The sequence below is a fragment of the Phaenicophaeus curvirostris genome, chromosome 1, assembly GCF_032191515.1.
Source record: "Phaenicophaeus curvirostris isolate KB17595 chromosome 1, BPBGC_Pcur_1.0, whole genome shotgun sequence".
Classification (NCBI taxonomy): domain Eukaryota; kingdom Metazoa; phylum Chordata; class Aves; order Cuculiformes; family Cuculidae; genus Phaenicophaeus; species Phaenicophaeus curvirostris.
Window position 1 is genome coordinate 111,225,830 of NC_091392.1, and position 12,253 is coordinate 111,238,082.

General features: G+C 39.8%; 1 protein-coding gene across 2 annotated transcripts in view; it reads right to left on the minus strand.

Moving 5' to 3' along the window:
- The window catches only part of GRIK1 (glutamate ionotropic receptor kainate type subunit 1), a 168,119-nt gene that overhangs the window by 68,057 nt on the left and 87,809 nt on the right, over nucleotides 1–12,253 (minus strand). For both annotated transcript variants that reach the window (XM_069870936.1, XM_069870945.1), the window contains exons 2-3: nucleotides 10,748–10,915; nucleotides 8,101–8,358 (exon numbers count right to left, since the gene is read on the minus strand). In XM_069870936.1, coding sequence (XP_069727037.1) covers nucleotides 8,101–8,358; nucleotides 10,748–10,915 — 426 coding nt within the window. The remainder of the gene's footprint in view (nucleotides 1–8,100; nucleotides 8,359–10,747; nucleotides 10,916–12,253) is intronic.

Sequence of the window (12,253 nt, forward strand, 5' to 3'; positions counted from 1 at the left end):
TGCTTCTAACACTGACTAACAAATAGGGGAATTTATGTAATCTGGTTGTAAAGATGTAGCTTGGTTGTACCATGCACTCAAGTGTTCAGCCCTTCACTGCAGTGCCTTGGCCACTATAACCAATGGCAACTCTAAGAGAGAAAACTGAGACTTGGGAGGAAGATCCCAGCAGGCAGGGAGTCTTGCATCTTATCTACAGCCTCAGACTGAGTATTGTTTCTCTTTCCAGGAACAAAAAGTGTAAGTTTTGTGAAGAGTAGAAGAAATAGATCTGCCCATCCACCTCCAAGTCCTTTGTTGGGGAAGGAAAATGCTGTGTGCCTTAAATTACTTACTTCAGCCACATGAGACTTGGACCTCACACTCCCCACCACTTCCTACTGCCACACGAAGTAAAGGTAAAGCCTAGCTGCAGCGTACTGAAGAAGTGAAAGAAGCAGTGAAAACAACTGCAGTTATTTTTCTGGAGGACCAGGCAAAAGCCTGAATCAACTGACTGCCAACATAATTAATTTCAAAGGGGGATAACCACCAGTGCTCTCCTTCCTCTTTCTCACAAATCCAAAGTCTTGGACATGATACCACCCAGTCTTGACATGGGACAAATCTTAAATGTGAAGTGTTTAGTCTGATTCCTGGGGGGAAGGGAGAAGGCCTGGGCAAATGCAGTGCTTAGGGCAGTCACTTCCCTCTCTCTTGGTGAGACCATCTGGAGCTCAGCCTTCAAGAGCAGGCAGAAGGTATCACAGACTGTCCACGAGGCTGGGAAGGAAGTAGTGTTCAAGCTGGGAAGGGCTCAGAAGTGACATATCCTGGACATCTGCAAAGTGGGTGATGTGACCTCAACAGTGATGCAGGACTGCGCTAGTGCAGGAACTTGGATGGCTAAGATGTTGTAGATTCTGGCCAGGTGGAAGCCGCAGTGGGTAAATGTGAATTGAAAAGGGCCTCAATTTAGGGCTTTAAAACAAGATCTACAGGGATGGAAACCAGATTGGTTTCACTGACTTTCTTGGCCTACCGTCTGTGTTCTGCTGCCTGTGTAACCACTTTCTCCTTGTCCTTTGGAAACAGGGTTGGGAATTTGCTTTATTGTTGAGAAAGTATCTTATGGTCTCTAACTTTGAGGTTGGATTTCCTACCACAACTAATGGTTTGATTAAGAGAAATGGTTTGCTCTGACACTTGAGTAAAATATTAAAATATGTGACTATCTCTGAATATTTAATTTAATTTCATGATGTCTAGAACCACTTCAGATTGTATGTGACATGTTTAGGTGTTCAAACATGCCTACCATAAACACAGAGTTCTAAGAGGCAAATAATACACGTTGGCACTAAGTGTGGTAGTGCGTGTTGGTAGAAAGTGTTCACCTCCCCACTTCCCCCCCGTGCCCCCCCCTTTTTTTAATTAAATATAGACAATTAATTCAGCCAGACTTAAAATTGAAGAAATGCTTCTACTGCTTTGGGAGAAAGTATCTTTTTATATTGAAAACTCTGTTAGGATTAGCAAAGTTACATGTCTCCTGTAGCTGCAAGTTCGAAGAAAGCAAATTCAGCTAGAACTCAAATTCTGCCCTGTGCAAAATAATTGAACTAATATTATGCAAATATTTGGTTCCCCTGAGCCTTAAACGAATTCTCGGAGATCAGGCCAACAAGTGGGGAAAGGCAGGGATTCTTAGAGAAGATGAGGAACTTGATGTAGTTGCCTCTCTCAGCAACTGGTAGGTTAAAATTATTGAATTCAGGGAAGACAGATAGCTCAAAAGCAGAGCCAAACCTGCACCGGAGGTAGGGTTATTCCTTTTGTTTGAGTTGATAACTAAGGAAGAGTCATGTGTCCATTACAGGTCAATGTGCCAAATAGCGAAGTGCAAAAGTAAGGTATTGGAAGGGATATATTACAAAACACTAAATTAAACCAAAGAGCAGTATGTCTACTTAGTTCTAGCATGGGGAAAGATAAGCCATAATTTATGGTATCTAAGTTTGGGAAATGCATGCTTGATATGTCATGCAGTCTATTGCAAGGCTTCATCAGATTGTCTTTAAAGCTCTGGAGACGTTTTTTTGCCTTAGACAAAGACATAATATAAACTTGGTACAAACTAACTTTTTTTTTTAACACCCTGATGAAAAATAAAGACGAATTAATAATCAGGATGAAGACTGATTATGTACTGGGGACTCTGAACATAACCTGGATTATGCTTAATATGGAAAGAAAGGAGCACAGTATCAACCTGAAAAATAAATATATTTGCTTAGGAGACTTATTTTTCTCTAGCATTGGAAAGCTTTAGGCATTAATGAGCAGAATGAGAAAACTATGAGATGTTTAAATAAATATTTACTCTATAGCCAGAAGCTATTAATTTACTATCAAGAATGATGACTCTGTCTGAAAGTCCATCTTTCAATGACACAGTAAGGACAACAATTAGAAATAGAAGTCAGCTGTAGTGTGCTTTACTATTCTTATTCATATTGAAGTATAGGAGAAATGAGGGTAAAAATCTGATCAGCTCAACTCAGGAAACAGGAAGGAATTTTGCAAATGTATTTTATGAACAAAATACAAGCTTTATAACTGCTGTAGGTCACTTTGGAGGACACAGAAAATTTGTTTAATGTGGTACCATTTGATAGGAGCAGGCTGAGTAAGTACTTGCTATTGCAAATGTAATTTTTAGCACTATTGGTTATAGGTATCCTAGACCTGCTTATGTAAAACTCGTTTGTCATTGATAGTCCTATAGAGTCCACTCAGTAGATTACTAACAGTCAGCAACTATTGTGATAAATACTGGGACTCAGAATGGATTCTAGAAGATCGGAAAAAAGTGCTAATGCTTTATCAATTACAGAAAGGGTATATGAAAAAACACAGAAGAGCTTACCCCAGTGTAAGCACCGGACAAGCTAAGAATTAATCTGATACAGTGGTAGAATGCCAAAGAATAAAAATTTGGGATTAAAATTAAAAGACATGTTAAGATGTCAAGGGAAGACAAGGTCTATATCAAACCAAGTGCCTTCATTTGGTGTTACAAATTATGTTGACACAGGCAGCTTCCTAGTTGTAAAGCACTTGCCCCAGAATGTGACACCCTTCATACACCATGCAACCTACTCATGAAAAATATGGGACTTTAAAACAACCATTCACCAAATCTCAAAAAGCAGATGTCAATGAGAAAGCCTTATTAAACAGCAGAGGCCTGTGAAGGCTGGTGATAAGCCATTCAGACATTTGTAGAGCTCTTGTCTCTGTATACACTCCAAAACCACTGACTGGAAAAAAAATATGGCTGAAAAACATTTAGATGACAAAAACTGGCAGCATGGTAAATAGTGTTTGAGATGAGGAAGGTAAGCACAAGTGATTTGGACCATATGCCAGCAACAGAAGCCCAGAGCCTGAAGAAGGAACACAGGAGGAAGGATGCTTACAGAGGGTGGAAGCATGAACAAGTAGCCTGGCAGGAATACAGAGAAATTGTCTGAGCAGCCAGGGATCAGGTTAGGAAAGCTAAAGCCCCGATAAAATTAATTCTTGCCAAAGATATCAAGGGCAACAAGAAAAGCTTCTATAGGTACATCCGTGATGAAAGGAAGACCGAGCAACATGTAGACCCTCTCTAGAAGGAAAAAGGAGACATGGTTCATAGAAGCATCGAATCACCAGATTGGAAAAGACCTCTTGGATCAAGTCCAACCATTCCTATCTGCCACTAAACCATGTCCCTGAGCACCTTGTCTACCTGTCTTTTAAATACCCCCAGGGATGGTGACTCGACCACCTCCCTGGGAAGCCTCTTCCTGTGCCCAATGACCCTTTCTGCAAAAAATTTTTTCCCGATATCCAGTCTGAACCTCCTGTGGCGTAGGTTGAGGCCATTGAGGTTACCCAGGATATGGAGAAGTCTGAGGTACTCATTAACTTTTTGCCTCAATCTTCATTGGCAAGGCCTCAAACTGCACCATCCAAGGTGCAGAAGGCAAAGGCACGGATGGGGAGATCAAAGAACCACTCATGATAGGAAAAGACCAGGTTTGAGACCATTTAAGGAACCTGAGGGTGCACAAGTCCATGGGATCTGATCAGATACATTCATGGGTCCTGCGAGAACTGATGGATGAAGTTGCTAAACAACTATCTATCATATTTGAGAAGTCGTGGCAGTCCAGTGAAGTTCCCACTAAGCAGAAAAGGGGAAACATAACTCCCTTTTTTAAAAAATAAAAAAAAGAAGACACGGGGAACTACAGGCTGATCAGTATGCGTCCAGCCAGATCACGGAGCAGATCCTCCTGGAAAATCTGCTGAGGCACATGGAAAATAGGAGATGACTGCTGACAGCCAACATGGCTTCACAATGGGCAAATCATGCCTGATGAACTTTGTGGCCTTCCACAACAGGGCTACAGCATTGGTAGATGAGAGAAGAGTAATTGATGTTGTCTACCTGGACTTGGGCAAAGACACTCTCCTACACAACATTCTTGTCTCTAAATTGAAGAGACATGGATCTGACAGACCACTTGATGGACAAGGAATAGGCTGGATGGTCACACTCAAAGAGCTGTGGTAAATGGCTCAGAGTCCAAGTGGAGACCTGTGACAAGTGTAATTCTGCAGGGTTTGATATTGGGGGCTGGTGTTGTTTAACATCTTTGTCAGAGACATGGACAATGGGATTAAAGGCACCCTCAGGAAGTTTGCTGACGACACCAAGCTGTGTGGCATGGTCTACATGCTGGAGGGAAGGGATATCATCCAGTGGGACTTTGATAGGCTCAAGATGTGGGCTTGTGTGAATCTCATGATGTTCAACAAGGCCAACTGCAAGGTCCTGCACCTGAGCTGGGGCAATCCCAAGCACAAATACAGGCTGGGTGGAGAATGGACTAAGATTAGCCCTGAAGAGTAGGGCTTGGGGATGCTGGTGGATGAGAAGCTCAACATGAACCAGCAATGTGTGCTTGCAGCTCCACTCCTGTGAGACCTCATATAGAGTTCTATGTTCAGTTCTGGAGTTCTCAACAGGAGAAGCAGATGGATCTGTTAGGGTGAGTCTAGAGGAGGCCATAAAGATGATCAGAGGGCTGCAGCGGTTCCCATATGTATACAGGCTGACAGAGCTGGGCTTGTTTATCCTAGAGAACAGAAGGCTCCAGGGAGAGACATTAAAACAGCCTCCCAGTACTTAAAAAGTGCCTACAGGAAAGATGGGGAGGGGCTCTTTGTCTGAGACTGTAATGATAGGATGAGGAGCAGTGGTTTTAAGCTGAAAGAGGGTAGATTCAGATTAGATATTAGGAATTTTTTTTTCCTGTGAGGGTGGTGAGGCACTGGAACAGTTTGCCCAGAGGAGTCAGGGATACTCCATCCCTGGAGGTGCTCAAGGACAGGCTGGATGAGATTTTGAGCAACTTGATCTAGTGGAAGATGTCACAGCCCATGGCAGGAGGGTTAGAACTATATGAACTCTAAGGTCCTTTCAAACCCAAATCATTCTATGATTCTATGATCAGTTGGAAACATAAGAAGCTAACTCAGATGAACTGTTTTGGTTTTGGTTTTTTCAACATTGCTCAGTCCAGACTCATAAATGCATTTGTATGGGTAGATGCGTCCATGCAGCAGTGAAAACTTTAACTACAGGAGGTAAGGGAAAGCTCAGTGTGGCAAACTGACACAGGGTGTAGCCTCTGTGCTGGGGCTGGCCACGATGGCATGTGGGTTTGCAACAGTGCTGTTATGTGAAGGATGAAAACAGAATTTCCCACACTTAATCTTAAAAATAAACTGTTAACCTGGAGCAAGGCCTATCCCTACCAGAATAATCTTGGTATGGATCATTGGAAGTTCACTGTTGCAGCTGTGAGTTCATTGTTTGTTTAGGAATGAGGCTGCTCTTCACAGACAATTAGTCTCAACAGGTTAATATATTTTTTCTTCTTGTACTGTAACAATATCAAATATGAGACATAAGGGAAAAAAGGAGCTGGAGATAAATGGCGTCACTCTTAACTCAAAGTCCAAAGACTATTGATCAGTGCTGTTCTGTTTACTTTTGTGACTCAAAGTTAATAAGATGATTGCTTATTAATTTACTTTATAAGTCTCTTTAATATCAGTAAATTTTGTAGCTGAACACTTATACAATACTTAGTGTTTTGGAATGCTAATTTGATAATAGAGTAGGCTGTAAAAGACATCTACTTGTTTATCCACGACTATATTTTGGAATACAGTGCTAGAAGCCCAGCATAAATTTTGCTGAGCTAAACCATTATAATTGAAACACAAAAAGACTGCTGCATAAGCTCAGCCTGACTTGTTCTTTCTCTTCTACCTCCAGCCTCCTGGTGTGATCTCTGAGTCTAGGGTGAGTAGAATGTTAGCACTGAGACCTGCTTCTTGGATTCAGGAGGGAATGGCTTCTTTTGTGCAGTCAACATTGCAGAAAGAAATAAAACAATTTTATCCTTAAAATTGACGTTTGGCTCCTTTTTTAGCAAAATTCTGTCTTCAGATATCTTTTTACAACATGAATTTAATAGGCATGACTTTTTTTGCATACTCCCTTTAAAGACTTAGGGAGATCATCAGTTAGACAGTTAATCCAGATTTATTTTATGATTTAATCAATTTAAATGTCATTTGCACATCTGTAGAGCTCAAAAAGGTATTATACTTCTGTGAGCAATGGGAAGAATAAGGAGCATGCAAGTCTCAGAGTGGAGTTGACAGTGAAGTGTTTATTCTGCACTAATGAGCAGAAATGGGTATGGTTGGTCCAGCTACACCTTTACCATAAAAAGTAGAGTTCAAGGATGGCAGTGAGAGTTTACACTGGAATTTCAGTGCAAGACTTATTTAGTTGGCTCCATTTTCTTCTTCTCTACAGATATCAGATATGATATCTCCAAGAAAATCTTTCCCACTGTTTAGAATGTGCCCTTACCTGTACTATGTTCCCTGCAAATAATAATCCATTGGCACCTCCCCTGCTTAGTCCTACCTCTGTTCTGACCAGAGAGCCATAGATAAATCTGAGCTTTTAATGGTTTGTTTACATGCAAACCTTTTCTTGTGAAGACAGACGACGAACCCTTAATCCATGACTCAGTCTACACTGTAGGAGAGATTATGTTCTCTGCTGTCATGCTTGGAATAAATTTTGACGTATAATCTTACTCGACAAGACTCCTTCTGAGAGCACTTTAGTTCTCTCAGTGACCAGAACAGCTAATACATTTCTCAGAAACAAATACAGTACAATATAAGGTATCAACTACAGGGGCAATAAAGTCTATGTACAGACATGCAACAGTGGCTTGGACTTCCTTACAACATTGACAGTCTTCCACAATTGTTTTTTAAATAATTTGTACCAGGGAATGAGTTTGTCATTATCTTTTTCTTTTTTTAGCCCTCCCCGGATAGAAAGGAATGTGTTACTGATATTGACTGTCCATGGTATGTCACTGGACAGCTATGACAACTGTGCGCCCCAAGGGAAGGTTATTGTCACTAAGAATGAATGATCTCTTTGAATTAGGACTCTCAGGCCAGAAACGTTTACATGAATTGCAAGTTTCAGCCTTCAGTACCCAGTTGACAAGGGGGACAAGGGGGTTGACTGTTTCTGTGACAGTTTCAAGCAACAATATAGTCTCCACGTTAAAAATCCTGCATCTTGAACTTCTGTAGATGCATTCCTTTAAAGATCAACCACTCACTGAGAGGGAAACCCTAATCAGCCCCACACTAGAATATTTATCTGTTTTAAGCTGTGATATTTGTTCCAGAAATAGGAAGCAAAACATGACTGAGTATTCAAAATCTAGGAGCTACCTCTTGGCGACTTTTTAAGGTCTGATGAAATAAACAGCTTTCCAAAAAGAATAGCAACAGAAAGATAGCTGAGCCTTTAGAGACCTTTTTCTTCTATATTCTGGGGAAAACAGCTGTAAGTATGCAAAACTGAACTATCACAGCCACTCTCTCTCTCTCACAGAATTTATGCATGCATGTACATTTAAAGAAGTATACGATCTGCAGTGCAGCAGTGCTACTTACCTGTGCTGTCTTCATATACTACTGTTACTATTTTCCAGTTGTAGTATAGTACAAGATCCAAAACTGCTCTGCTGATGGCTGCATAGTCGGGATAGAGGTTGATATAAAATGCATCTTTGATATCCACTGTTGGGTGCTTCCATCGGGTCTGAATATGTGGGACTTCAAGTGCATTGCAAATGGATTGCACTGCACTGACAGAGGAGCTGTGGGAAGGTCCAAACAGAGCAGCTACACCAAGAGCAAGCTGGTCACATGCTGATGGGGAGAGAAAGAGAGAGTAAGAAGCTAATAGCTGGCAAAAAGCAAGCAACTTGTGTGATGTTTGTTGAGATTATTTATTCTTCATCGATCCCCATAATTTCAAAGTGAAAATGGGTGACAATGTTGCTTACAAATCCATTCAGGTATTTGAAAATGGTTCCTGAAAATGGCTTTACTGATTAGCATTATATGCTAGAACCTGCTTCCTACAAATGAAAATCAAAATTTCTCTGCTCATTACCTTCAGATCACATTGATTCCTAAACTGCCTTTCTCAGAATGGCATTTCCCTAGAGAAACCAAGAGCTTTCTGGCAGTGAGCTTGCCAAAGGGATGTCATATGAATTAAGTTTCATGGCAGCATGTCAGGAAATACATATGTTCACAGAATCACAACAGGCACTATATGGATTCCCTCCATGACTGGTAAGCCTCTACCAATGTGAGTTGCCTTAATTTCAGGCTACTGAAGGAATATAAACAGTAAAGGGCACTATGATTCATGGTGCTCCATAATCTCTGTTTATACAACAGGCAGTAAAGCCTAAAGCCCTCAGTAATGACACAGGGAAATAAAGAATCAACACACACTGACACTTTAATACCTTTCCTTGTGCCTATACCTCAGTCAAAAGTATCTCTCCCGTAGGTGTCTTTTCATTTTTCTTCCTCTCCTATGTCTTTTCAGGGTAACAGAAAAAAAATGAAGCAATATTAATTACTTCTGTCCATTAACAAAATTCACGGCAAGTGTTTCTAATAAGGTCTTTGTCAACTGGGACAAAGCCCCGTGCTGAGCTGCAGTGCTGTACTCTTTGTAAGGCAGTTCTTTGTGGGAAATTTAGACATTACAAAGATAAAAAACTAAGTACACAAACATCCACAAGTTGAGATTTTTTAAATTAGAATTTATCTCTCTGATAGTAATAGAATATGAAAGAAAAATTATTTTCTGTTTTCAGTCTACAAATGAGTGTTTTACAGGCAGCATAAAATGCACAGGCTTTCAAGGTTTAATTCAGAAGGCTTCTTAAAGGATCACAGGGTTTAATGTGCAAATTGCATAAATAATATCAATAATTCATGATGAGAAGAAATTACTACTGTCTGAATGGATTCCTTGCATGTAGTTTTACAAAAATATTTATAATGAACTCCTTCCTACAGATTAAATGAATAAAGTACTTTCACAATAGTCACAGAAGAGATTCTCACTCTTCAGGGAATCTAAAATCCTGTCTGTCTGGATTACATGGATCATAAATCCAGCATACTTGATTTCTGATAGCATGCAGTTCCAGCATGTATCTGATATTTGAAAAATAACGCAGTAAAGAGAATTTAAAGCTCTTTTTGATGTTCTTTCAAAGTGTTTTCCTTTTCTTCCAGTCTTAAGTAAGAAACCGGAGTACACAAGGAGAATTTAGTGATTTAGACATTTGGAAGGCAACAGCTCACTAGCATTCGAGCATGACTTGTGAAGTGAAACATGCTTATTGTCCAGCCTTCATTTACCTCATAGCAGACAAATTTTTTGCCTTAGAGCAAGCCTATCTTACACCATTTACGATTATAGATGTTATAGTAACAGCAAAGCATGTCTGCAAAGTCTTAGAGACTTACGGATCTTTCTCCAGACTTGCTTGCGTGAGATTGTGTGCACACCACATGATTCTAGTTTGAGGAGCTAGATTGATGCATACAAAATATTAGCAAACTTCAAGATTGCCTCCTAGAGGTGAAGAAATACACTGTGCTTAAGGAGACTTGCAACTTTTTCCTCCCTTTCTCTCTTGGTCTGCAGATAAATTAGTTGCAAGTAAACTGGACTACAATTTTCCCTCTGAGAAAAATAAAAGAATAGGCAAATGAATTCCAAATTTGTCCACTCCAGTCCATATAGCTGTTTATAACAGAGAAATTTATTTCTGTCTCTAAGCTTCTGAAGCATTAATATTTCAGGACTGGGAGGCTATTGGCCTCTGTTCTGTAAAGTACAACAGAAATAATTTGTTACAAATAACAGATATCTCCATAATGTGTGCTGATAATGGGTTGTGACATCCCACTGTGCTCCTTGTTAGTCTGTGATCATATTCTGCAGAATTCCAGGTGGCAAATCTATTTTTTGGAAAGAAAAATGGGTTGGACTTGCCACCTTCCATCTGGGGGTCTTAGCATGCAAACAGTATGTAGGTGTTTTATCAGAAACTAGATGACAAGTCCAAGTCCAGCTTTGTTCTTATTTCAAATAACTTTGAAAGATAAATTTTATGTTACCGTTTCTATGCACATATTACAATTGTAGCAAATAAAGGAGACCAGGCTGGGGAAAGGTAGTATAGAACATGTGAGTTACGGACACAGTAATTGAGATGATTACCTCTTCTTGAGGCTTCAAAACTATCAAAAAGGTTAATTCTCTGGATGTCATAGGTTAATGTGGTATTAGGCATCAGTGTTCTGTTTCTATTAATGTTGGTGACTGCAAACTTGAAAGCCAATTCTTCAATATTAACAGGTTCATTTTCCACAGTTTCAAATATCCCTCCTGTTGAAACAGAGATAAATGAGAGGTATTATTCATGTCTTCATCACTGTACATAAAAAGAGAAAAATAAATTATGAGCAATAATAATCTGAGAGATCGTAAAGGAAAACACTTAAAATTGTTGTTAAAAGCAGTACAGTAAAAGCATATGGGTTCATTAGTTTTTATGTATGATGCCACTGTAGGTTAACTCAATATTATGAATCTTGCTTAGAAAAACATCTGTGAAAGATGATTCATGTATATTAGTCAGGCTTTTCAAAGTAAAAATTTTAAATGCTTGTGAAAATTTCTATCAAGTTCCCAGCTAACAGAAGCAGTGATACTCAGAGGTCTTGTTCCCCCTGCTCCACTCCAATCTATGTTTAGAGATAAAGCTTGTGTGTAAAGTGTTTCTGCAGATCTTGGTAGTACAATATCCACGTTCAGAAGTGACTTAGGAGTTTGAGCGGAAAGTTTCCACTCGAGGTCAGTATCTTGGTAGTGTCTTGGTAGAGCTTTGGTTTTTTATAAACCTTCAGCAACATCAATGGCCGTATCTTACTTTGCTCAGGGTGAGGTGCATCCTTTCACTTTTTCAAAGCTTGTTGCTGAATGAATAGAACTTCTTGACATAGAACACTAGTGAGCCACTCCTGTTCCCACAGAAGATTTTACTTCCATGCCAAAGTGTGGAGTGATCTCTCCAGTGGCACAGTGTCTACAAGTACCACGATGGGACTGGTTTAAAATCTTTTTCCAAGGACAGAGCTGGATCTAGCAAAATTGCTCTCAACTTCCTATCCTTCCTCTAGATTCTTCTTCCAACATCTGTTTTGTACTATTTGTACAAAGACATAACCCACCCCATTCTGTGCAATCCCAGCTGGGCAACTGCTCTTTGAGTGCAGCTCAGTTTGTCAGAACTTGTTTTCTACCTTTCAAATTGAAATAACTGAAAATTGTGTATGATCGTCTAGTTCTTTTTTTTAAAACAAATTAGGGGAATCCAGACTTTTCTTTAACCTGGAAGCAGGTTTTCTAGAAGACAACCAGTAACTAACCAAACAGAATTTTGGAAGCATTCTGAATGCTTTTGCATATAGTCTGAGATGGTAAAGGTGGCTGTGTTTCAAGTCAACTGACTGTCCCACTTATAATGGGGTGTCTACTCCCTCTAGCCTCTAGAGACTTTATTGTGCCAACAACACATTCAGGCTGTCTAGGAGCATTGGGATTTGATGAATGCATAACAAACACAGCTAATTTGAAAAAAAATAGCTCCTTTAAACAGTAATCTCCAGCTTCAGTACTTGATTTTGCAAGTATAATTTACTCATTTAGTGGAAGTCACTAGAG